At 48.3% G+C, this 25784-nt stretch overlaps 1 protein-coding gene across 1 annotated transcript in view; it reads right to left on the bottom strand.

The window, feature by feature from the left end:
* ARHGEF10L (Rho guanine nucleotide exchange factor 10 like) overlaps positions 1-25784 on the bottom strand; it is a 109336-nt gene that overhangs the window by 41704 nt on the left and 41848 nt on the right. The window contains exons 11-22 of the mRNA XM_084822337.1: positions 23236-23313; positions 21281-21460; positions 19960-20076; positions 19088-19180; positions 18156-18329; positions 14930-15075; positions 12486-12670; positions 11547-11662; positions 10655-10782; positions 10056-10156; positions 4556-4677; positions 376-462 (exon numbers count right to left, since the gene is read on the bottom strand). Of these exons, the coding sequence (XP_084678463.1) occupies positions 376-462; positions 4556-4677; positions 10056-10156; positions 10655-10782; positions 11547-11662; positions 12486-12670; positions 14930-15075; positions 18156-18329; positions 19088-19180; positions 19960-20076; positions 21281-21460; positions 23236-23313 (1527 nt within the window). The remainder of the gene's footprint in view (positions 1-375; positions 463-4555; positions 4678-10055; positions 10157-10654; positions 10783-11546; positions 11663-12485; positions 12671-14929; positions 15076-18155; positions 18330-19087; positions 19181-19959; positions 20077-21280; positions 21461-23235; positions 23314-25784) is intronic.

The following is a 25784-nucleotide window of genomic DNA, read 5'->3' as shown; positions in this document are numbered from 1 at the left end:
ACAAACCATGGGTTCTCTTCCTGGGTTGTTCATGGTTAACAAACCATTGTTTGTTACCATGGCCACATTCACACATCACAAGAACCCAGAATTCAACAACCAATACCACTGGTTAGCGTGGTGCATGAACCAGGCTGAGGTGATCTTTGCCACACCATTTTTTCCCAAGTTGGTTGACAGTGGAGGAGCTGGGATAAAAGATTCAGAGTTTGGATTCAGAGTTTGGCTCGGATGGCATCAGCTCTTAATACCCCTGGGAACTAAGCCAGAATCAATGCAAAGCCCACGGCCACTGCCTGAACACCAGGCAGTGTGACGGCACGGCAAATGGGGCAGTTCGTGCAGAACTTAGGGGTCATTTTGGTAGAAACTCACCCAAAGATAGCCTTGTGGTAGGGACGTGCTGATGGCAGAGAAACCCAGCAGGGAGGAATGGACCGGAGTGTGGACAGCCGCTCCCAGCTGAACATGGGATTAAATAAAGAAGAAATAAAGAGGAAAAAGTCAGAAGTACAAACAGAAGAACAGTGGTCTTTTTATAGAGAAAGGTGTCTAATCTGTTCTGTTATTGTTGTTAACATTAATAATCATACAAACACAAAACCACTCTTTGGAACCAAAACATCCAAAACTTTATTTGGAAACCAAATAAAGATGCTGTTGGAGGGCATAACTTTGCTTTGCAGCCTGCAAGCCTCCCAGTCAAAAGTAATTTTATGTTTAAGAAATAAACTAAAAACCAGGAGAGACAGGGAGTCTGGCAGGAGCCGAGAGAAGCGTCCACGGGACCACAGCAGAGATCCCAGGCATGGAGAGCGCTGGCAACCCTGACCACAAGCACTCCATTGCAGGCCTGACTTGTATCTCTGAGTGGCAGTGACTAGAGAGCCAGAGCAGGAGAGAGCTACGGCCCTCATGTCTTGCTCGTGGGCTTCCTAAAGGCATCTGGTTGGCTGCTGTGGGAGGTTGAAACCTGGCCGAGATGGACCTCTGGACTGATCTTGCAGGGCTTTGAAATCAGGGACCCTGAACAGATTGCAGCGATAACACTCTAAGCTTTGCCGGGGGCAGGCCAGGGGCGGCTGGGGGTGGGTTCTCTCTCATGCCTCACAGTAGCTTGGAAAGGCAACAGAGAGAGAACTGAACAGATGAGGATCCAAAATGTCCCATGCCTTCCCAAAAATAAACCCCAGCAGTGCTGTTCCCTTTCACCAGAGGTGAAACTGAGGCAAACCTTTGAAGCCAAAGGACACAGTAAAAAACCCCACCAAAGCCATTCCAATATCCTCTGGGGGAAGGATATTACGAAGTCAAAGGAGCTTTGTAGATTAATCATGATATATATGAATAAAGAACTTGCCTTGTTCCAGCTGCTTCCTTTTATCATCTTTTGGGGTGGGGGGTGGGGAATAAACCAAAGAGCAAAATCCGCAGCCCGGCTGGCGGGGGTTGGGGAGTAGAGCTTTCGCAAAGCAAGAGGAGGGGGGAGACTCTGACATCCCCCAGAGGAGATCTCGCCGTCATTTGGTCTAATTAGACAAAACGGCAGCCAAGCCTTTGGGAGGGAACACACACGCAGCCCTCCGTCGACACGGGCTGTGCCTCTGGAGCCAGAGGCAGGAACGAGCAGGACACAGCCGGTGGCCCAAAAAGCGGTGCATCTGTTACTGCTGCTAATTGGATTTTTTTTTTTAAGGCGACATTCAGAAGCCCTCTATTGTCCGGGAGATGGGAAGCCAGCGATTTTCAAGTCCAGGGAGCAGTTTGTTGCAGGGGTGTCGAACCTTTTCCAATCCAAGGGCCACATTCCATTTCGGAGAAGCTCTCAGGGGCCACACCCTCGTGGCATGTGGGGACGGAGGCCAAAGGGGCGTGGCCAATACAGCAAGACTACCAAAAGCATCGGCATGTTTTATCGTCAAACTCAGTGGCTTTTTAACGCCCCGCAGGTGGTGAGGCTTCTGGAGTTTGCTTGGGTGAATTTCTGCTGGGGAGATTTGGATTGTACTCCAAGAGAGCCACTCTGCAAACACTGGGCAAGGGGGAATTCAAACCTGGGTTTGATCAGACCCCCAAACACAGCCCGCTGCACCACAATGCCCAAGACATGGATCCAGCTTCAAGACAGGTCTCGCTTCCCCCGAGTAACTCTGCCACACTGGACTTTTCCCCCCATATGGCCACTAGGAAATGAAAGAGGGGACAACCCTACCATCTTCCGGGGCACAGGAAATCCAAACCAAAAAGGCCCCCCTGCATGATGCAAAACACAGAGGGACACTAGAGGGGCATGGAGAGAGAGAGTGTCAACCCACCCTCCCACTTCCCAAGAATGCTGATGGTTGATTTGGGGGGAACACTTGCCTGATTGTGAAGATCACCCTTAAAGGCTGTTCTCTGGGTGCCACCATCCACAATGGTGTGACAGATGTCGATCCCTGAAAGAGCCTTCTTTGTTGTGGCCCCCCCGTTTGTAGAATGCCTTTCCCAGGGAGATCCACAGGGCATCTTCATTGTATACATTTAGATGCCAGCTTAAGACTGCCCTCCTAAAGTGGTCATTTAATCTGTTGCTCTGGTTTTTAATTTTACTGCTGGCTCCCTCAATGTTTTCCATATTTTAATGCTTTTAATATTTAATACGGCATTATTTTGATACATGTATTTGTTACTTTGTTGTTGTTTGGTTTTATAATCACGAACCACCTTGACGGCATGTGCCAGTTGGGTGGTATACAAATGGAATAAGTAAACGAACAAGTAACGTGGAATTTTCCTTGGAAGACCTCCCCTTCTACATCCAGGTGGACAGGGATTGGTTGTGGATATGCAATGGTGAAAGGAAAGCACTCTGTGCATGCTCAGACATACTATCAAGTTTCATTGTTCCTCCACAACTTTTTTAGTGCACAGTTCTGGCATCCCAGGGAGAGCCAATGACTGCTCTCCCCCCACCCCCCAAAAATAAACCTTGAGCAAAGAGAAGAACAAGGGATTTTGGAGAGTTCCAGAAAAACCGTCAGTGTTTCAGAGACAAGGAGGAGCGGTTGTGCCCCCTGGCCAGCCACAGCCACAAGAGGGCTTCACGGAGAGCGACCGGAGCACAATCTGCCTCCAAGCTGCTAGAACAGTTGTGGAAACAACCCCTGGAGCAGCACCCGTGCTTTCTGGGAACGCTTTGAAAGGCAGACATGCTGCCCTTCCTTTGGAGAGTGACATCGATTCCTGCAGTTCGCGTGCTAACGAGGGCCTCAGATTGACTCTTCCTGTCTACTGGCCTCCTGTCCCTAAAGCACTGCGGCACTCCTGGGCTATTGACCACATGCAGGCCACCTGAAGCAGCACGCTAATAGCAGTCCAGGGAGAGCCGTGCTGGGTGTTTCCCTCTCAGCAGTGCTGCAAAGTTGCTGTCACTAGCGGACACATACTGAGAGTTCTCGCAGAGAGGGTCAAAAGTTCTTGCTTGGAGGATGCTGACAGAAAAGAATCAGATGCAGATGGAAGACCCGCAGCCCCACGGCTGGCAAGTTCAAATCAAGATGTGAAATTTGGCTGCACATCGCCGCCTGCTGGGCTCCCTGGCCTGTGGTGTCCCTGCTTAAAAAGCTTTCTGGGCTTGTCTGAATAGGCCATTGTCAACTAATACCAATGATGTAACCCTGAAGTCTCCAATATGGAGCAGTGGCACCAATGTGCCCTCGGACACCTCCCTTGGCACCACCCTGGGCTCCCTGCCCCTCCCCATTTTGACTGATTTTTCCTTATGTGTTTTCATATTATACTTTTTTAACTGGGAGGCTAGATTGCTGCAAAGCGAAGAGTCACCCTCCAGCGCCATCTTTATCTGTATTCAAAAGAGGGGTTTGGGAGCTCAGACCCTACCTCTGCCTTTCATGCTGCCTTGGGCCCTGTGCAAACGCAGGATGAGTGGAGGAGAGTGTCAGGGACGAGTCCAAGCCCCTTGAGATGTCTGACAGCTCCAATTCTAGGTCAGAGTTAGAACTGCTAGATCAGAGCCTAAAGCACCTAGATGCTGGGAGAGATTCCTCCAAAGGCCTTGACAAACAGATGGCCCAGGCTGAGTCCTTGTCCCTTCCCTCCACCATCGGAACTCAAGTTTCCCAGCAGGAGGAGGAAGAGGGGCGTGACTTGAGAGGCGCTAAGGCAAGTCACAAAGCTAGGTGGGAAAAGTTAGGGGCGGGGCTCAGACGCTCAGCCAGGATAGCCACACGTGGAAGCCATCATAGGAGGGATCCACCTTAAGGGAGGGGCATCACTGTGAAGCAAGTCTGGCCGTCAGGCTCACGAGCAAGCTGTCAGCAACTTCACTACCCCCTGGTCTGTCTTCTCCATTTAGATATCGCAGATTAGTTGTTTAAGGCCTGAGGCAGTCTGAGAGCTTCCTGGAATCTGCATTTGTAGAAAGGCTAGTCTCTAGCAAAATGAAGCCATATTAGCCTGAAGCTTTGTCTCTTTGTGGTGTGGATTGTGAAGGGGAAGAACGATCCAATTCCTGACAGAGAGCAGGAAAAGAAAGCTTTCAGCGGTTTCTTACCTGCAGGTCAACAGCCCTGGAGGAGAAGGCAGGGAGGCGGCAAACCAAAAGCGGGCACCAAAAGGGAGCTTTGCTCTTCTTATCCTCTTCAGGACACAGCCATCCTGGCTGGTTCTCCTCTCCTTCAGCGAAAAGAGAGGGAAAAAAGAGGGTGGGGAATTTGAGAGCCAATGTAAACAGTCTGTGGCAGCCTTTTCCAACCCGAGCCCTCTGGCTGTTGGACTACAAGTCACATCATCCTGATTTCTGGGAACGATGGGAGTTGTAGTCCAGCACATCTAGAGGCTGCCCGGTTGGGGAAGACTGGATTGTATTGTCTCAAAATGTGTTGGAGGGGAGAGGAAGTTTATTTTTATTTACAATTTCTTAATACCTTGTTTCACTATAGGTTTCAGAGTAGTAGGTATACTTTTTAAAACACTGAATGAAAGCAAAATCAGTAAGTAAGCAGAGGAAGTGGGGGGGCATGTTAGCAGACTCAAGACACATTTTGGGAAAGTTGTGCAATTTTCAAAATTTGCTCATTTGAGAAAGTTGCGCATTTTTCAAAATTTGCTCATTTTGAAGAAGTTGTGCATTTTCACGAAGTTGCACATTTTTCAAGCACACGCTTTGCAAGTGCAAATGCAAGTTTGGGAATTCGCAAACCATTTCGGAGAACAGGCGCTCCTGTTCAAGTTCACATTCAGGATTGCAAATGGGGCATTTTGAAGTGATTTACAAACTGAAACGAAATTATAATAAAAGCGAATAAAAACAAAACCAATAAAAAAGCAGAGGAAGTGGCAGCAGGGTGGGAAACACGTTTGCAGACTCAGCGTTGGAAACACCACAGAAAAAGGTCTTAACTAAATTTCGGAAACACGGCAGAGCAGCCCACCTGCAGGAGGGCAGCCCAACCGAAACGGCATTCTGCGCAAGGCCAACCTGGGGTCCACGTGAGATGGCATTTACTTGTTTATTGTTTATTTATTTATTACATTTATATCCTGCCTTTTTTCCTCCTTAAGGAACCCAAGGCGGCATGCATAATCTTCCTCCTCTCCATTTTAGCCTCACAACAACAACCCTGTGAGGTACGCTGGGCTGAGAGTCTGTGACTGGCCCAAAGTCACCCAGTGAATTTCTATGGCTGAGTGGGGATTAGAACCCGGATCTCCTGGCTCCCAGTCCAACACTCTCGTCGCTACACCACATGTTTTCAGTGGTTCTTCAGTAGCAGAGTGCACCACTGCATCACAGTTTGGGAGTTTGCGCAGCCCCTATGAACTTTTCCTCTATCTTTCCTCTACCTTCCTCTCTGTTGCCTCCTCCGCTGGCAAAATGCACATCGTTAACCTCAAAAAGTTTCATCCTGAGACTTGTGATATGCTAACTGGAGTGCTCTCGTGTCGTATCGAGCGAAAAACATAACCACCTCTAGGCTTGTTCATTTAGCTAAGGAGTTTTCTGGAAATGCTCGTCGATAGCTTTTGATCGCTGGCAGCTGCTAGCTGCCAGACACCCCACAATTGCTCTGGTGAGGGGTGGGTGAGAAACCATTCGCCTCCTTGGGTAGAGCCAGCATATAAAGAGAGAGCGTCTTTGCAGCTGGTAGAGGCTGGTAAGAAGGAGCGTGATAAGAGCTTTTGGGGAGGGGAGGGGAATAATACTGCTTTTAAAGGATTAGCGGTTTCCACTTGGATGAGTGCTTATTTGTACACAAAGCAGATAAATAAGCTCTCGGATTCCCCCCTCCTCTCCGTCAAAATAGCACACGCAAGCCATTCTGTCCCCAGACCGAAAGAACCACCGTCAACAGCCATACAGGGAGAAGGAACAAAGCAATAATAAAACAAAACTTCTTTTAAAAAAAGTCTCCTCCACATTACAGCTTTTAATGCATCTTATTTTTAAGTGGCGGCTGCAGTTATTTTCCTGCAGGCGCCTTGGATTAAAATAGGCCAACAAACTGTTTTGCTTTAAAAAAAACAAAAAACAAGAAAATCAAGTCATCGGTGCCTGGGGGAAGTCGGGAATTCAAATAAGATTTCAAATGAATCCCCCCCCCTTCCATTTAAAAATGAGAGAAAGAGAAGCTTTCTTGCTGCAGCACCAGCTGGAATCAAATAGAAAAGGGAGATAAGAAGGAACTAGAAGCGTCTCGAGGGAGCTCAAACCTAGCAAGCCGGGAAGCTGGAATGAAAAAGGAAGGTTGGGGACACCCAAGAACCAAGGGCCTTTTCACTTTCCTCTGGTCGATGACAACTTTAAAGGACAGGGGATGCTCAGCACAGCAACCCTGAGCAATGACATTGTGGGGTTGCTCCTTTTCAGTTGGGTGTTTTTTTTAATCTCCCCCTCCCGCTAAAACTTCCAGACGGGACTTGCTCCATTTAAGACGATTAACGGAGAGCTTTCATCCCTGTAACAGCCAGCTTGAGCCAGGAACAAGGATGGTTAATGAGGTTCTCCAAAATAACTCGAGCTAAGCTGAAATTTCTCAGAAGGCATTTGTTCCGAGATGTTTCTTCTCCTCATCTCTCTAAAAGGAGGAGGCTACTTTGCAGAATTGTCTTAGATTCGGGGATGGTGCTGAAGGTAGGCATGGCTGGGCACTTGCCAAGGGCCCTCACCCCAGCAGGGGCCCACAGATAAGAGCCCCCTGGACTTGCTCCTCCTCTTCCCCATTGCAACCTGTTTCTTCACCTGCTTCTCACTCTGGCCCCAACAACGGTGGTGGGGAGGAGGAGGAGCAGGAGATGTGGCTGCCTCCTTGCTCACTGGCTCTCTCTGCCTGTCAAGTAAGCAAGTGGTGGCCATGAGGAGGAGGAGACAATGCTGGTGAGAAGGTCCCATCACTGGTGGCCCATGGAAGGTGCCTTGCTCAAGGGCCCTCCAAACCCTGGAGCCGGCACAGCTTAGACTATTCTCCACAATCTTTTTGTGATGGCTGCCATTTTCCCCCCACAATGCCCCAGAACAACATGAGGCCTGTTGCATTGTGGGGGATGCAAAATGCTGCCATCCTGCTGCCATCACCACTTGAACCAGCAGCCAAAGACACACAGACTCTGCAAAAAAGAAAGAAGCTGCGCTATTGCCAGCGCTAACGGTGAGCCCTGCCCACAAGGCACCGGCAGCGAATTGCTCCTCCCCCTGGAGGAATTTGGGGAAATGGTTACCCCCACTCCTCCCCAGTTTCTCTGCTCACAAACTCTGCGAGAAACTGCAAGGGGCCATTTGCACACAGCAGCAGAGAGAACGGAGCTTGCTTACCACCACCTCAACAAGAAGTAGCGTGCAGAAGTCCTGGGCCTGGCTGAACTCTGGCAGGTAAGGGGGTGTCCTCAGGATCCCCCAAATTGAGTCCCTGGCATCTCCAGTTAAAAAGATCTCCAGTGACAGAGCTTGGAAAGAGCCCTGGAGAAGCACTACCAGTCAGGGTAGACCTGAAGTGCAGAATCACTTCAAGCAGGGCAGCCAAATTGCCCCCTACCAACCAGGCCCTCCATGGGCCAGATGACATCAGTGCACGTGGCCACAGCCACTGGCATCACAGCCCGCCCCAGCACAAAAGAGACTTAACACGGGGGTCCCTCCAGGGGGGATTCCTCCAGGGTACAGGCTTGGAGGCCAAATGCTGCCCCTGAAGGAACACGAGGCACCCTGGGCCAGATGCTGAACTTCCACAGGCCAAAGGTTCCTCATCCCTGGAACAGACAATACTGGGCTTGACAGGCCCACCGCTGTGGCTCAGTGGACTACTTATAGTGGTGATTCCAACCCAGGAAAAGCCAGATCCATCCTCTGGTTAGAATATCAGACAGAGCCCTGCTGCATCTGACCAGAGGCCCACCAGATCCATCTTTCTGCTTCCCACGGATGCCAGGCAGGAGCCGATACGGATGTATGAGAACTTCATTTCAGTTTGCGTATCATCCGAACCTGCCCCATTCACAACCCCAAGCGTGAACACGATCAGGAGTGCTTTAAAAAAAAAAAAAAGATTCACACATTCCCAACTTAGGATTATGTTTGGGAAACGTGTATTTTTTAAAAGATGTGCATTTTCAACAACCAAAAATATGTATTTTTGAGCTTTATTCAGTAAGGAGAAAGTGCACTTTCCCTATTTGAAATGCCCACCATTCCTGTTCAAAGGAGCTGAAAAACACGTCGCAACTGGGAATGGAAATGAGGCGAACTGAGCTTTGGAGCAAAAGTTGGAGAATTCCGGCAAACTGGAACCCCGGTTCTCCTATCCCTTGATGTCAATTGGAAGCCACCAGGCAGGACATGAATGTCAACGTGAATTCAGTGTCACTGGCCAGGCTAACTGGGGATTATGGGAATTGTAGTCCAACACATCTGGAGGGCAGCGGTTTGGGGAAGTGGTGCGTTAACCCCTTCCGACTCTGCAATTTTAGGACTGACATATGAAAAGCTTTGCAAAGGCCAGTCAGAAACCTAACAGTCAAGCTTCTATCTGTATCCTTCCTGAAAATTCAGATTAAACTCCTGCCATTGAACAGGAGAACGGGAGTAATTTATTTCTCGCCTTCGCTGGGGGGCCTCCGGGACCAGTGGCTTGGCTCCTTAATTACAGAAAGAATTAAAAACGCAAACCAAAAGACAGCTAATTGAGAGCAGGAGAGGCGGGGCTCACCCAGAAGGCTGATGCCGGAGCCAGACGTGCGCTGTACGACAGAGTGAGATGAAAGCGAAGCTGGAATTCCTAAAGATGTTGGAAAGGGAAGAGCAGGGTGCTAGTTTGGGGTGGGAGGGTTTGGGGAATTGGTTGGGTGCTGCTTATTTTGAAGGACTGGAGAACGGAGAACTGGGCATGCCTTTACTTCGAAGCTTGGCTTGGCTTGTTCCCGTCGTTTGCAAACCTGTTTTTCAGTTCGTTCAAATGGGAAAAGCTGCACATTTTGCAAGCAGACATTTTGCAAGCATGAACACAAGCTTGGGAATTTGCCAACCATTTCTGAGAACACGCACTCCTGGTCATGTTCGCATTCGGGATCGTGTACGGGGCATTTTTAAGCGATTTGCGAACTGAAACGAAATTCTCACACATCCCTACATACTTCTCTTGTTGCGCTTTTAACTGTGCTCTGAATTTGCTTTCAATTAGGGTTTTAATGAAGTTTTTGTTTTGTCCTATTATTGCTAGTTGCTGTAAGCACCATTTTGGGGTGGAAAGACAGGATATAAACAAAGTAAAGAAATGAATAAATAAATGAGTGGATGCAAGCAGCAAAGAGGGTGAAGGCAAGCAAATAAGAGGCAACAAGAGGAAGGATTTCTTCACACTGCACAGTTAGCATGTGTTGGGGGTTGTAATCTAAGATCTGGAGGGTCACAGGTGCCCCACCCCTGGTTCATTCAAAGATCTCTCTCCTTAATTTATTTTTCTTAAACGTCCCACTTGAAGAAGCATCCTGTGTTACTTGAAAGCTTGCACATTCTGTCGTAAACACTGGGAGATCCAGTTTGAGCAAAGGAGGTTACTCACGGAGAGCCACTTTGGCCAAGTGCAAGCGGTTCACCCAGGAGATTTTGCTGAGGGGGTTCGGAGTGATGAAGACCACCATGACACTGACGGGGCGGCCAGACCTGAGTTGAGGAACAAGGCAGGAGGACAAAGGGTTAAGAACGCAGGCGCATAACCTCAGGCCCGTGGGCCAAATCCGGTCTGCTCTGGGTCACCATCCAGCCTGCCTGGGTTCCCCGGATGGCCACGCCCCCTTCCCTGACCGCCAATCAACTGGTGGCTTCCGAACTTTTGGGCAGATTTTCCCCACCCTAAAAGGTTGAAACACCTCTCCTCAGGCTTAGGGTTTGGCAGGAAGAGCTTGAAGCACGATCTGTCGCATGTGGGTCAGGACACAGCCTTCCCCAGCCTGGTCCCTGCTGGCTGTGGATGATGGGACCTGGAGTCTGACACACCTATAGGGTGCCAAGTCAGGGAAGGCTGGGTTGGGAGAATTTGTTTAGATTCTCCCGAGCAATTCCATCCCAAGGTAGCCCCCAAACTTGGAACCAGCACTGCAAGTCTTCTCTCGTACCTGCAAACCACGCCAAGAGCCATTTTTAAAAAACCAGACCACGTACTTGTCTGGCTTCCCTGGAAGTAAGAGACGGAGGCGGCATTTGTTGGCAGAATGGATTTCCTCCTCTTTCACCCTCATCAGCCTCTGCAGAGCTAAGCACCAGTCCTGTGCAACAGTCATGTTCAGGTTCTAGAAGCAAGAGCGGGGACGTTCAAGCCAAGCCGTCCTCTCAAGGGACACAAACGATGCTTCCAGTTACAGGCGCTAGTTTCCTGTAGACTTGTCCGCGCTCGGTTTAGGGTGCGAGCTGGGAATCTGGGGGCGCTCTTGGCGGAACGTTGCTGATTAGTCTGTATCTGCCAACGCTTTTGTAAGAGCACCGTCACCTCTTCCACCACCCATAATCCTTGGGCTTCGTACGCCCAGTTAAGTTCTTTGAGTCTCATGTGCTACACCATTTACTGTTAACATTTATATACCACCTAATTTGCTAAAAAGCCTTCAAGGTGGTGTACAGCCACTTAAAACGATAAAACCTGAACACAGGTCCCAACCTGTTTCTACATTCCACAGACGGCCCAAACCCCTTTCCACCAACCACTGATCATTTGATGGTTTCCCGGGTTTTGTGCGTTCCCCCTGCCCCCGCCCCATTCTAAAAAGAAGGAAGAGCTTTCAGCTAAAACAGGCAGGTATTTCGGGGCCCGCCCCTTTTGCCTATGGCCCCGCCCACTACTGGACTATGCTCCCTCCCCCTGAGAGCTTCTCCAAAAGGCAATGCAGCCCTCAGACTGAAAGAGGTTCAACTCCCCTGCCTTAAAACATTAAAAAAAATACATAATTTGAAAGGTTACAGTGAAAAGACCCATCTTCACACCCTTTCTAAAAGCCAAGAGAGGGGCTGGAGGGATCGTAGTTCTTGAGAATCGCAGCCCACCATGAACTGGACTCACCTGGTACGTGCCGTGGAGAGTGCTGATAAGCAGAGTTATCTGTTCCACTACAGCCAGATCCTTCTGCAGGTCTTGGAGCTCCTGGAACAGACGAGGTGGGCCCAAGTAAACTTTATCTGACAGAGGAGGAAAAGGACTCTTTACTTTGATCATCAGGTTCTGCCCTTAGCTAGAGACAGAGAATACTTTTCTTTTAAGTGCCATGACAAAGATTATCATAACCCACAGAGTGACCCCATACCCTTATCCTACCCTTTTCTCTGGTAAACAGCTTTTTCATTGCACTTCAGATACCCACAAAACCTGTTTGTTTTAAATCATCACTCCCTCTAAGAGCAAACTCGGGTGGTGAGTGCCAACAGGAACAGATCCCAAAAACGAGGCCACTGAGTCACAAGAGGGAGGTATTCACATGCTTAGGGAAACCCTGACATTTGCAGAAATACAAACATTTTATTAAAAAAAAAAAACCTAAGGGGGCACCTCCCTCCCTGAGGAAAAAAACCCCCCAATGAGGACTGTGCACACTCAGTAGCAATAGAATGAGCGTCAGTTCACTATCCGAGGGAATGATCGTAGACATTCCAGAGTTGCTACATGTTCCATTTTGCACATTGCATCTAAATGACCTAAAACGGGTCTGATAAAACATTTAAGTGTGAACGATTTATTAATAATAATAATAATAATAAGAAGAAGAAGAAGAAGAAGAAGGAGGAGGAGGAGGAGGAGGAGGAGGAGGAGGAGGAGGAGGAGCATGAAAAATTGGTAATGCATATCAACGTGGGAACAATCCTGCAGTCCATGGTTTGGAGGAGTGAGAATGAGACTAGAGCTGTCAGTCCACCCGTCCCACCCACCCACCGCAAGCCCTGGCTTCCTCCCCTTCACCTTAATTCGGAGCAAGGGGGTGGGCTAAGGGAAGGGAGAGGCACGCACTGTGTGAGGACTGGCTGCTTGGCATGTGCTTCTTGGATCCGACGTTCTGGATGACAAGGCTGTCCTTGTCGTGGGCGCTGCTCTCCTGCCCGACTTCCACCACTTGGACCTGCGGGAGGGCGGCGTTCCACTTCACGATGTACTTGGGCCCCAGCGGGACAAGGCTGCTGATTTCGAGTTGCCCCCTGAAAGAAGGAAAAAGCCTTAGACAAAAAGAGAGCGGTGGGGAGGGAGCGCCATCTCTTCCCTGAACACCGCAGGACACAACTCCACCGCAACAAGGCACAGTCAGTGGGCTGCGAAACCGCCCAGAGTTCCCGCACGCTGGGATTTCTCTACAGTGCTTCAGAAGCGTAGAGCGGCAGGGGTGTCGAACCTCTCTCAGCCCGAGGCTGAACTGCATTTCAAAGAAGTTCTTGGGGGCCGCATTCCTGTGTGGGCAGCGCCAAAGACAAAAGCACTGGGGACAAAAATACCCACCTATTTTAACTTTTCCTAACTAAGCCTTCGGAGACGCATTTCGACTTTCTAAAATGGGGGAAAAACAGGACAAAACCTGGGAAACCACCAAATGAACAGCAGTTGGAGAAAAGGAGGTTGGGTCAGCTGAAGGGGTCTAGCCAGTGAGGCTCATCTAATCCAGGCACTGCTCCATCAGATCTGAAATTGCACTGAACGTTCCTCAAATGCTCCTTCACGCAGTTTGGGGGGTTCTGTGGCAGACATCCCTGAGTTGACAGGCTGATGCAAAAAGGGCCGAAAATGAAGGCCGAAAGCTGGAAAATCCTCGATGTGCCAGAATTACTAAAACACACACACACCACCACCACCACACTGTGATTGCTGACGGGTGCTATCACAAATCATCGCAAGCGCTGCAGATGCTTCGAGCTAAAGCCCGCCCCCAAAGCTAAGCAGGCAGAAGCAATCGCAAGCCCATCGTGACCCGCTACAAGCATGCAAATCCGTCACCTCGGCACCCGCACACCCGAAAGGGCAAAGCAAACACCACATCGTCACACACCCTCGGCCTACCTGGTGTTAATGGGCCTGCAAGAGAGAAATATTAAAACAAGCATCATTACTGAATTCTCGGAGCCCCTGGGAACATCTGAGCTCATCCCAACTCGTTTCCACGCTGCCAGGTTAGGCATGTCTAATGAGATGCCAAGCAAAGTGTAGCCGCTGCCACAGCACTGGAGGTGGAAGGGCGTGGTTTCGAAAACCTCGGACCCAACTTCCAAGAAAAAGAGCTCAGGGTTGTAGAGGGCTGCTCAATGAAGATGTTAACCCAGCATGCAGCTGCTATGAAAAAGGCAGGTTCTTTGTTGGAAAGGGATTAAATTGCCCATGATTAGGACAGGGTCCAAAAATAAAACTGCCAATACCCTACTGCCCTTATACAAATCTATGGTGCCACACTTGGAAGACTGTGCACAGTTCTGGTCATGGCCCCTAAGAAACGATGTTGTAGAGCTGGAAAAAGTGCTGGCTGGGGAATGCTGGGAGTTGTAGGACTTCATTCTGTCTAAACGAGCATAGGACTGTGCCTATCAAGAGGCTGGAGCAACTCCCCTATGAGGAAAGGTTGCAACACCTGGGACCGTTGAGCACAGAGAAAATGCGAGTGAGGAGGAGACATGATAGAGGGGTACAAAATTATGCATGGTGTGGAGAAAGTGGACAGAGAAAGCTGTCACTTTTCTCCCTCTCTCATAATACCAGACGCCAATGGGACCATTGGCTACCCATGGCTACTAGTCCTGATGGTTCTATGCTACCTACGGTGTCAGAGGCAGTGTGCCTATGTATGCCAGTTGCTGGGGAACATGGGCGGGAGGTGCTGTTGTACTTGTGTCCTGCTTGTGGGTGTCCAACTGGGGAACTATGTGAACAAAATGCTGGACCAGATGGACCTTTGGTCTGATCCAGCAGGGCTCTTCTTACGTTATGTTTAAAAAAAGCCAGAAAAACAATCCAGTTGGTGCTTGGAGCAAGCGAGAGACTAAAGCAGATTAACCAATTCTTACTTTTATTGATATTCTTGGTTGAGGCTTTACGTACTCCCTCCCTCCCATCATGCACTGCGTGAAGGTCAGCCAATCCGACTTCGGGACTGAGAAAAGGAGGGCAACATTTTCCACCTTTGTCTCACATGCAAACATTCCAGAGTTACAAGGAAGATTTCTCACACCTTATGGCAAGGTGTAATCAAAGCAACGTCTGCCATTAATTCCTGGGGGAGAGCATATTTGTAGGTGCTGAAACTGGCAGCATCCTTTTTAAAGAAGCACACCAAAACAGCGTGTTACACCTAAGTTGCTCAGACTTTGCGTTTCCCCCCCATTTCTGTGTTTGTTCCACCGACCACTGGGGTGGCATCCTTCTTTCTGCCCCCCACCCTGACAGACAGAGGTGCATGCACGAAGATTCGAGGCACGCACTTGAAATTGATATTGGCGCACACGAGCATGTCGTTCAACAGGAACACTTTCCGCTCCTTCGACTTGATGAGTTGACCCCGGTCGCCGTAAACGGTCTCCGTCAGGGTCTCGCAAAGCAAAAGCTGTCGCTGACCTGAATTTAATAACTGTAGAAAGATTTGGGGGGTTGGGGGACAGAGAAGAAAGGGAGAAAAATATAGCAAAGTGAGAAAGAAATGATCTACTGGATGATGCTGCCAGAAAATGACAACCACACACCCCTCTTTGGTGCAGAACTGGCTTAAACCACTGATCTTCAAACAGAGAAAATGGGCTGCATCTGGAGCTAAGAGGGGGTCACACCGGTGAGGCCACAACAATTTATGGGCTGTTTTTGAACAGGAAAGGGGCAAAAGAGAAAGGAGGGAGATGATGGGAGAAAGAAAAGGAGAACATGGGAAAGAAAGCAAAAGAGAAAATGCAGAGTGCAGAAGACAGGAATATCGAGGAAATAGTAGTAAGAAGCAGGTACAGAACCCTCTGTTGAAGGGGAGGTTGTCCTAGAGCAAGAGAAGGCAATACATAACATGTGCCCCCCAGACCCTTTTTGTGCCCCCCCCAACACCACCTCCAAATTGCGGCCAAATTTCAGCAGCTGGCTATGGGATTATGGGAGCTGTAGTCCAAAATACACATTTGGAGGGCATCAGCTTGCAGAAGGCTGATTAAGACAGACAATATGGATTCAAAAAGGCTGTTGCCCCCAAAATAACTGTTCCCAACTATGCAAACAAGGAGGTCTTTCAGCTCTCTGATATAATAAAATGAGCAAATCAGTTCTGAGGTCAGGAGGGCTTGTTGTAAGAACAGGTCTATTTCTGGCCCATGTCACTTTTGTATGCACCCACTCATAAGTCCATTCCGTCCCATTTCCACATTAACCTGATTATTCTTTCTTAAACCTGCCTGACAATTCCCATCAAAATACATCTCTTTAAAATGTGTTTTCTCTCAAAATACCAATTTCTAAATGTATTTTCTCCCGAAAAATTCATTTAAAAAAAATGCATTCTGAATTTTGATTATGAGTTTAGAGCTGCATCAGAATATTCAGGACATGTGAAAGCCAGTAGATAACTAAATTCCAATCTCCACATTATTCCAGGCCAGGTCTACCAACCCACTTTTGCCCATCCCAAAGTTGATACGACAACCACAGGGACTATAAAACTCATCTACTGGTCCGTTCCATTTCAGACCTAAAAAGTGAAACAAACTTTTAAAATACACGTGCGCGTGCCTAAGCGAGGAGGTTAGCTTCCCTCTACCCCCAAGGAGAGTCCAAAAATCCAGGTAGCTGTGTTCATCTGTATCTACATTACGGATGGTAGAGGTCTACAAAGCCTGATCTTGCCTGATCTCGAAGCTAAGCAGGGTCAGCCCTGGTTAGTACTTGGATGGGAGTTGTTGCTGTTCATTCGTTAAGTCGTGTCTGATTCTTTGTGACCCCATGGACCAGAGCACGCCAGGCCTTCCTGTCCTGTGCTCTCTCCCGGAGCGTGCTCAAGTCCATATTCATTGCATCGCTGATGCTATCTAGCCATCTCATCCTCTGCCGTCCCCTTCTCCTTTTGCCTTCAGTCTTTCCCAGCATCAGGGTCTTTTCCAGCAAGTTTTCTCTTCGCTTTAGGTGGCCAAAATATTTGAGCTTCAGCTTCATTATCTGTCCTTCCAAGGAGCACTCAGGGTTGATTTCCTTTAGGATGGACTGATTTGACCTCCTTGCAGTCCAGGGGACTCATAGGAGTCTTCTCCAGCACCACAGTTCGAAAGCATCAATTCTTCGGCGCTCAGCCTTCCTCATAGTCCAGCTCTCACAGCCATACGTCGCTACTGGGAAAACCATAGCTTTCATTATGTGGACCTTTGTCGGCAAGGTGATGTCTCTGCTTCTTACTATGCTGTCTCGGTTTGCCATAGCTTTCCTCCCAAGGAGCAAGCGTCTTTTAATTTCATGGCTACAGTCGCCGTCTGCGGTGATCTTGGAGACCAAGAAAATAAAATCTGTCACTGCTTCCATTTCTTCCCCTTCTACAGGCCAGGAAGACTTGGATGGGAGACTGCCTGGCAAACAGGCTTCCTGCACTGACCAGGGGGTTGGACTCTATGGTCTCGTAGGCCCCTTCCAACCCTAAGATTCTATGTGAGAACCAGCCATTTTTAAACTTCCCTAAATTCTCCAAAAGCCACTTCAAAGTTTATTTCGGCTTGCTCCCACTTTAGTTTTCAACCTGGTTTCTGGCTTGTTTGAACAGGAAAATTGCGTATTTCTGTGCGTATTTTTCAGAAGTGTGCACTTTCCCCCCATTGGCTAAAGCATAAAATGCATATTTAAGAAAATGTGCATTTCAAAGTGCACATTTAAAAAAAAAATCAAATGCGATTGCAAATTGGGGAATTTGCAAATGTTTCTTTGTTTAAAGCGCTCCTTCTCACATTCTCGTTTGGGATGGCAAATGGGACGTGTCTGCATGATTTGTGAACAGAAACTGCATTCTTGTACATCCCTGATCTATATGCATGTGTGTGAGCAATATATGTGTGTGTATTCACACATGCACGCGCGCGCAAACCCTGACTGCTGCAGCAGGAGCGCAAAGCATAACCCCCACTGACAGTCATATGGTGAGCTGGCAAAAGTCAGTTCAGTGGTTAGCCTGTTAGACCACCGCTGGAGATTTGGGAGACTGCATAAGAAAGGGAAAGAGGGACACACAGCCTGCCCTCAAACAGATCAAGATTCTCCAGGAGTTTCTTTTCCCAGCACCAGGGAGGAACAGTTTATTTCAAAGGCAGCCAGGTGTAGCAGTTTTCATCTCCACCAGGAGCAGGTCTTTTGTAAGGCTGATGGTCTTCACTGCCCACTCAAGACCAGACCACCCAAAAGTTCTTTGCATTACAACAGGGATAGCTCACAACGATATATTTCGGCTGGGGAAATCCATCTCCCCCCAGCTACTGTGAGGATTGCAGCGAAGCTCTGAGGGAGCAGGGAAGCCGGCGGGGGCTGGCAGATGACGTCAGCATCCCTGCTACTAAAATAGTCCAGGCGCTGCTCCCTGAGAGCCCTGCCGCCACAACGCCATTGCTCCTGCCGCAAGTGAGTGCCCCTCACAAATGAGTAGCAAGAGCGCGAAGGGGACCACCTGCTTCCGCATGCCGCCCTGTGTTAGAACAGTCCACGTACTTTGTTGAGGCTGCTCCGGTCACTGACGCTCTTGGTGAGCTGCTGGATCTCAACCACCTGGTCGGCCAATCGCTTCTGCTCATTGAGTTTCTCTGCCAAGGTCTCCAGCTCAGTCAGGGCAAGCTGGAGAGAAAGCCGGTCAGCGTGGCCTTTCGGGGTGTTCTTGAGCATGTCCTGGAAAACGCAAACAAATAAGAGGAGAATAACAAGAATTCTTGGGGGTGTAGAGAGATCACCCTCCCTACACCCCCAACTATGATGTTGCCAGCTAGGAGCCATCCCACAGGCCCCAATGGTGTCATGTGCCCAGTTTCACCCCACCCATGTTCTCAGCACATCTGCTAGTAGACAGACAGATGGACAGATCCATTTTGGTCGCACTCTGTTTCTCACACCCACAGCCTTATGCTCAGTTCACCGTGAACTTTGAGAATTATTCCAACCTTACGTTCAGGTCTTCCTTAAATCATATATGTTACATATATTTAAAGTCTACAGGAAAACACGTATGCGTTTGTGTGTGCATTTCACCCAATGCATGCATTTTTGTATGCAATTTGGCCTAATTTACACATTTTAGGCAAACAATTTTCCTAACATAATACATTTTGGGACTTCTTTTAAACATACAAATTTTGCACACACTTCCCCGCCATAGACTCATTTCTGTATCCATTTTTCAACTGGAGAACTCGATTGTAAAATTTGGAGAAGCGTGAATTTCAAAGGATAACTAAGTTTTGGCCCACGCATTAGTTCCAAACTCCAAACTGGGTAAGCTCACGTTAAAATGTGTACTGAACCAATTTCTCCTGATTTTTTTTGAAACCCAGGCCTTCACCTCTATCCCTCTCTTTATCCGTCTTCTTTGGCTTCCCCAACCACAAGATGCTCTCCCAGAAAATCACAAGACGGGCAACTAAAAATGGTACCTGCAACAGAAGGATGAATTGTGGGAACCTCTGGATAGGTTTCACCATCAACCCATAGAGGGTCACTCGGTCCAGACTGGCCATCTGTCTCTTCTGCCAAGAGGAGAGAGACCCACCATTAACATTTCCATCCTCTCACCTCAGACATGTGACTGTCTTTAGACCACCAGCCTCAAGAAGAACAAAAGAGCCATGCTGCTGGATGAGACCCAGGGTCCATCTAATCCACCATTCTGTTCACACAGCAGCCAACCAGCTGTCGACCAGGAAGCCCACAAGCAGGACACAAGTGCAACAGCACCCTCCCACCCATGTTCCCCAGAAACTGGTGTACAGAGGCTCACTGCCTCTGGTCCTGGAGGTAGCACAGAGCCCTCAAGCCTAGTAGCCACTGATAGCCTTCTCCTCCAGGAGTTTGTATAACCCCATTTAAAACCGTCCCAGTTGGTGGCCATCACTACATCTTGTGGTAGCAAATTCCATAGTTGAACTATGCACTGTGTGAACAAGTCCTTCCTCCTATGTGTTCTGAATCTCCCTCCAGTCAGCTTCATGGGATGGCAATCCATCACTGTGCCGACATAGAATTGGCATGCAAAATGCTCTGCAGAGCCTATCATATCTACCACCACACAATACACCCTCTGCGGTAGGTCGTTAACAAGCCCATTTTACAGATTGGGGAACTGATGCCAGGAGAAAGTAACTTGCCCAGCCCTGCCAGTGACATATCCCAGAGCACGCCTCCGAGCCATGTTGGTCTCTCCGACGTTCTGGATGGGGTGCTCACATTCTCAAATGTTGGACTAGCCCCGTTACGGGCTTCCCACCCTCGCCTCCACCATTCAACATTGTACGACTCCTCTTCTGACCTTGAGGAATTCCAGGAAGGCGGGTTTGGTAAGGCAGGCCTTCTTGATCAAGGACATGGCACTGGTGAAGTTGTTGACGTATTCGCTGTACACATCCAACACCATCGACTTGGAAAACTTTGGGGAGGGAAGACAGAGGGGAAAGAGTTAGGCCCCAAGGACTGCTTACATCCTCCCTAGAAGTAAAGTGAGGAAGGAGGTATTTATGGAACTGGGGGTTGGCCATTCATTTCATTTATTACATTCCTATACAGCACAACATCCAAAGCTCCTTAAGTGGTTTACAAAGATTAGAACCCTAAAAATATAATACAGTAATGTAATATAAAACTGTTTGCATACAAAAAATGTAAAACAATTTTGCACAGTCAACAAGAAAAATCCCGGGACCTGTTAAAAATCTTATCATATGCTGTCTAGTGCCTGGGAGTAGAGAAAACTCATAACCTGGTGCCCCAAAATAACAACAATGGCACCAGATGGAGGTCACTAGGGAGAGTGTTGGCGGGCCACCACCAAGAAGGCCCACTCGCTGGTTGCCTTCCTCCGAAACTTCCTCAGAGGAGGCACTTGGAGGAAGGCCTCAGGTGAAGATAGTACTGTACAAGTAGGCTCTTACCGGGAGAGACATTCCTACAGGTTTGGGGCCAAGTGATACTCAGTTCCTCTTCACAAGCAACATCCTTGGTCAGAGACCAAGGAGGCCCTCACCGCTCGGCTGAATTTCAAAGACACCTGTAGCAGCGGTCGTATATAATTTAGAGACATTCCCTTGTTCAAGGACTAGTCAATCCTTTCTTAGAGACTGGTCATTTGTGGATGTGCCCTAGGGCTGTTGGGACTGAAAAAGACCTGAGACTGCTGGAGAAATGGTTGGCTGGACTCTGCAGATCATGTTTTATGCCAGTCCTAACCCTGGGGTTTATCGTCCATATCCCACTATCATTACAGCTGCATTCTAGTCCTTCTGGACCACAGAGGTTCAACCAGAAAAGATACCTTTCCCCATCCCACGTTGCATCTGCATTTCTATGCCTTTTCTTTCAAGAAATATGAAGTACTCAGGGATGCTATCCATATTTCAGCCTTCCCACAACCTGATGCCTTTGAGAGGTTTAGGACTACAGCTCCCAGCATTCTTGTCCATTGGCCACGCTGGCGGGAATTAATGGGGCTTGAAGTCAAAAACATCCCAAAGGCACTGGGTAGTGGAAGGAGGCCAGGCCTGAGAGGTGAGGGAACTTCATCCTCCTGGCAGAGCCGCCATTTTGTTTCAGACACGCAGCTGGCGAGTCCGCAGTGCCATCCTGCAAACACCCACCGAGGCCACAAAGAGGTCACCAATCTTCTCTGCGGTGTCCCACTCCGCCACGCGCGAAGACAAGGCGATTTGGAACATGGAATGGCACTGGAGGATCTCCTTGACCCGGAAGAACACCCCCTGGCATTTCCTGGCACTGAGGACCTTCGGTTCCGTCTCCACCAGAGGGTTTCTGTAATCCTGTCGGTGGCAGAATGGGAGAGATACGGCTGTTAAAAAAGATCAGTTAATGCAGTCCTCTACTTCCTACTCCCGTTGCTGTCTCAGCTGGACTATGCAGGGCAGGTTCACCAGCATGCAAAATCTTATCAAGCAGGTTAAAAGCCTGAGGAATTATCAAGAGAAAACCATTAACAGACATTTGGGCACCTTTGTTTTCACATGTGGCTGATGACCATATCACTGCTCGGAACCAGAAATGTATAACAGAGGTTTTGCTTTGTTTATTTGCCAGACTTAGGGGCTGTATCCAAAGTTCATCCTACTCAGAGCAGAAATGAATGGGACTTCAGTCAATGGTTCTGCTCTAAGTAGGTCTACCCTAAATAGGACTAAGATTGGATACAACCCAGGGTCTAACTTAAGTCTCCTTCATTTCAGTGGGTCTACTCTAAGTTGTATAGAAACCTTATGCATGACATAGCATTAATGCACATTGTGAAAGGAGTTATAGGGGTTTCTGCATTCTTTTCTCCTGTAACTTCATCAAATTTAAATCAATAAGTCCCGACTGGATTGACCATTATGGCACTTGTAATGTTTTTATTGGCTTTTTCAGATTAGTTCAGCAAGAAGGAAGAAACGCAGTTCACGTTTTGTTGCAAAATAAGACATGAACGTGAACGTTTCTGTCTTGTCTCAAATTACTCCAATAGATAAACAAAAGAGATGTCAAACCTAGGTTATTTATTTAGTACATAGCTTGTGTTTAAATAAATAAATAAATACTCAAGATATACACTAAACAGCTGCTCCATAAATGGCTTACACAGCTGTCCCACAACACACATTCTCTGGGCTGCTCACAAAATACAACACGATACAATATAAAACAATTAAACGTTATTCAAAACAGCATAGACACAAATTTACAACAGAACCAAAGCAAAAAAACAACCTCCCTTAAACTGGTGCCCTCCAGCTGTCTTGGACTACAACTCCCATCAGCCCCCACCAGAATGGTCAATAGCCAAAGATTATGGGAGTTGCCCTCCAGATGTTTTGGGCAACAAGAGTTTGGGGCAAGCTGCCATAAAATATGAACTGCTGAAGAGGACTAGGTGAATGAAAATGGTCTTCCTTCAGCTGCCACCAAAGAGACCACAAAGATGGGATCAGAAAAACCACACCAGGAAGATTGTTCCACAATTGGGGGGCCACTACCGAAAAGGCCTCTCCTGGTGGGGTTTAATCCAGCATCCTGCTCCCACAGTAGTGGCTGCCTGCTGCCTGCAGGAACCCCACAATTAGGACGTGAGCACAATAGCAGCCTCCTGCTCGTGTTCCCTAGTATACTGCCTCTGATACTGGAAGAAAAATATATCCATCCTGACCAGTAGCCATTGATTACCTTATCCACTATGAAGTTGTCTAATCTCCTTTTGAAGCCATCCAAGTGGCTGGCCATCACTACATCTTGCGCTAGCAAGTTGTGCTATGCAAATAGGTACTTCCTTTCTTCTAGTCTGGTTCTAGTCCTGCTCTCTGGAGCAACAATGAACCAATCCGCTCCATCTTCTGTGTGACCATCCTTCAGAAACATGAAGGCCGCTATCACGTCTCCCCTTAACCCTCTCTCTTCCAACCATATAACCCGATCCAGCTGTTCCAACCACTCCTCATAGGACTTGGTTTTGCCATCTTGGTGAAATGGCACCAGAAGCCACTTCCTTGGATTGGGGCAGGTGAGTGGGCCAGTTTAGCACCTTCCGCCTGAGCAGCAGACGACTTCTTACCTGCAAGATCCGCCTCAAGGAGTCCACGTAGCTCCTCTCGCTCTGCACGATGGAGCCCAGGATGTGACGCCGGACAACCTGCGTGAGAGAGATGGGGAAGGAAGTGGGCACAGACTTAAGCAGGGAGCAGGGATGGGGGAACCTCCTAGCAAAGGAGGTGGGGGAAAAGACCAAAGTAACAATGGTGTGCAGAAACTGGGTGACCATGTGTCCTATTTTACAGAGGACCATAGAATCATAGAATAGTAGGGTTGGAAGGGCCACTGAGCCCAACCCCCATCTTCTGTTTGAAGGGCTATCAGAGGGTTGTCCTTTATTTGAAGGACTATAATTGTTCTGAACCATCCAGTGGGAGAGAGAACCCTTGTCCTGTTTAAGCTCCCAATGAGTGGAATCTAACTTGCTGATCAATTCTAGTTCAGCTGGGTTAAGAATGGGTGAGGTTTGGAGCAGCAAAGAGTGCGTCTGGCACGCAGAGGTAAACAGTGCTGTACACCGGAGAAAGCTACTGGGCGGTACAGAAATGCAATAAATAAATAAGGTGTTGAGGGCTGTCCAGTCCAAAGCCTGTTTAAACAGAAAGAACCCTCAGATGGGAGAGTAGAGGAGGCCATGAACTTGTTCATCCACAGTTACCACCTGGCCAGCAGCCTGAGCATACCTTACGGTCATACGAGAATTTCATTCCTGTTCACAAATCCAGCAAACCTGTCCTGCTTGAAACCCTGAGTGAGAACATGAGCAGGAACGCAATTCTCTGGAAGCATTCACACTTTCTCAAACTTGCATCCGCATTCGAAAGTGCATGCATGCACGCACACACACAAATCCCCCCAAAGTCCACATTGTCACACTTTAGCCTGTGTGGGAAATGTGCATTTTTTATCAGGAACGCAAACCTCAAAAACTCGAATGTCGCCAGTTCACCCGTGCTGAGTCTTCCCCACTATGTGGAGATGCACTGCATTTCTATTTCAATTGCAGAAACTATTTCTGAATTTGCCTCTTCACATAAGCACACGCAAATCTTTGCCCTCTTCATCCTCTTTTGGGGCAAATGCATTTCCTCTTTTTGACAATAAGTAAGTAGCCAACTTATGCAGAGACCAAACAGGTCAACGGCCCAGGCCATCTTGAACTACAGAATGGATTTTTAAAAAAGGAAGAGTTTTGCCATGCATACAATGCACAACTTCTGGAACTCATTGCCACAAGATGTGGTAAAGGGCCACTCTGGCCCATTTCCCTGTGCTATCGTGGTCTGATCCTGCCGTGGTGCATAACGCTATCTGTGACTACTAGTCATGATGGCTATATATATCCTTCAGTATCAGAATCTGTATACTGAGGAACTCAAGTAATATATCCGTATTATTACGGAAGAGTGCCTCTGAGAACATGCACTCTTCGTGTTAGCATGCATGACAATAGGCATTATCTCACATTTTCCAAGTGCGTGAGAAAACAATATTCCAGGGCAGCGATCTGGCTGAAAACGAAATCTCTTAATTACTCGGATTAATCTGTACCCCAAAATATAGATCTCTCGAGGGGTTTTCCTGACACAGCTGCACCCAGTTGTTGACTCGTACCCAATTTAACTACTTCAGGCCACGGGGGTATTGGGGGGGGGGAGAAAATCTCAGGCCTTCGCTTCCTATCATATTTGAAAAGATCAGGTTAAACCAGCCATCTCTATCTGGATATTTTGGGAGTTCCAGCTCCCATCAGCTTCAGACCAGATGGCTAATGGTCAGGAATTCTGGGATTTGTAGTCCCAAACATCTGGGAGACACCAGATGGAGAAGTCTGCGTTAAGCTATCTGTTTGCTCAGTCCTAGAGAGCTGTTCTTACCACCACTGGATGCTCCCATTACACTCCCCCTGCTGTGGTACGAGCTCAGCTTTGGCCCCACCTAGGTCAACAATCCTTCCCTGTTGCTACCACAAGACAATTTTAGAACGAGGCGCCCGCTCTCCTCCATGCTCACTCTTCCAGCAGCATGAAGAGGAGAGACAGAAAATGACAACACCGTCCAGTGATGTTAAACAGAGGAGAGACCGAAAATAAAGAAGGGCGTCACTTTTAACTCCGGGCTCTTTCACGTTTAAGAGCATGTAAGCTTTCTGCATTGCACAGAACTGCTTACCCCTGTGGGCTGGACACGCTCCGTGCCACTCCGACCCTCACCCATTCTTAACACGGCCTAACTAGAACGTATCAGGTAGTTTGATTCTACCCATTCAGGGCTCAAACAGGACCAGGGTTCTCTCGCTCTCTCACCGCAAGTGTTAAATCAGTATTGCAAAGCTAGGGAGATTGTGCTGCCGCCTGCTACTGTCTTTGCAACACCAGTCCATGGCATAACAGTAAGCTTTCATCGGAAGCTGCTTTATACCAGGTCAGACTATTTCTCCATCTAGCCCTCTGACTGGCTGTAGTTCTCCAGAGTCTCTCAGGCACAGGGCTTCCTTCCCATCACCTGCTACCTCAGGGGTGGGGAAACCTCTCTCTCTTTTTTTGGCAGTGGCGGCAGGGCCAAAAATAC

The sequence above is a fragment of the Heloderma suspectum genome, chromosome 15 (genome assembly GCF_057233095.1).
Source record: "Heloderma suspectum isolate Gila_16-S chromosome 15, 16-S_ref, whole genome shotgun sequence".
Classification (NCBI taxonomy): domain Eukaryota; kingdom Metazoa; phylum Chordata; class Lepidosauria; order Squamata; family Helodermatidae; genus Heloderma; species Heloderma suspectum.
This window is presented reverse-complemented; position numbering and strand designations above follow the sequence as displayed.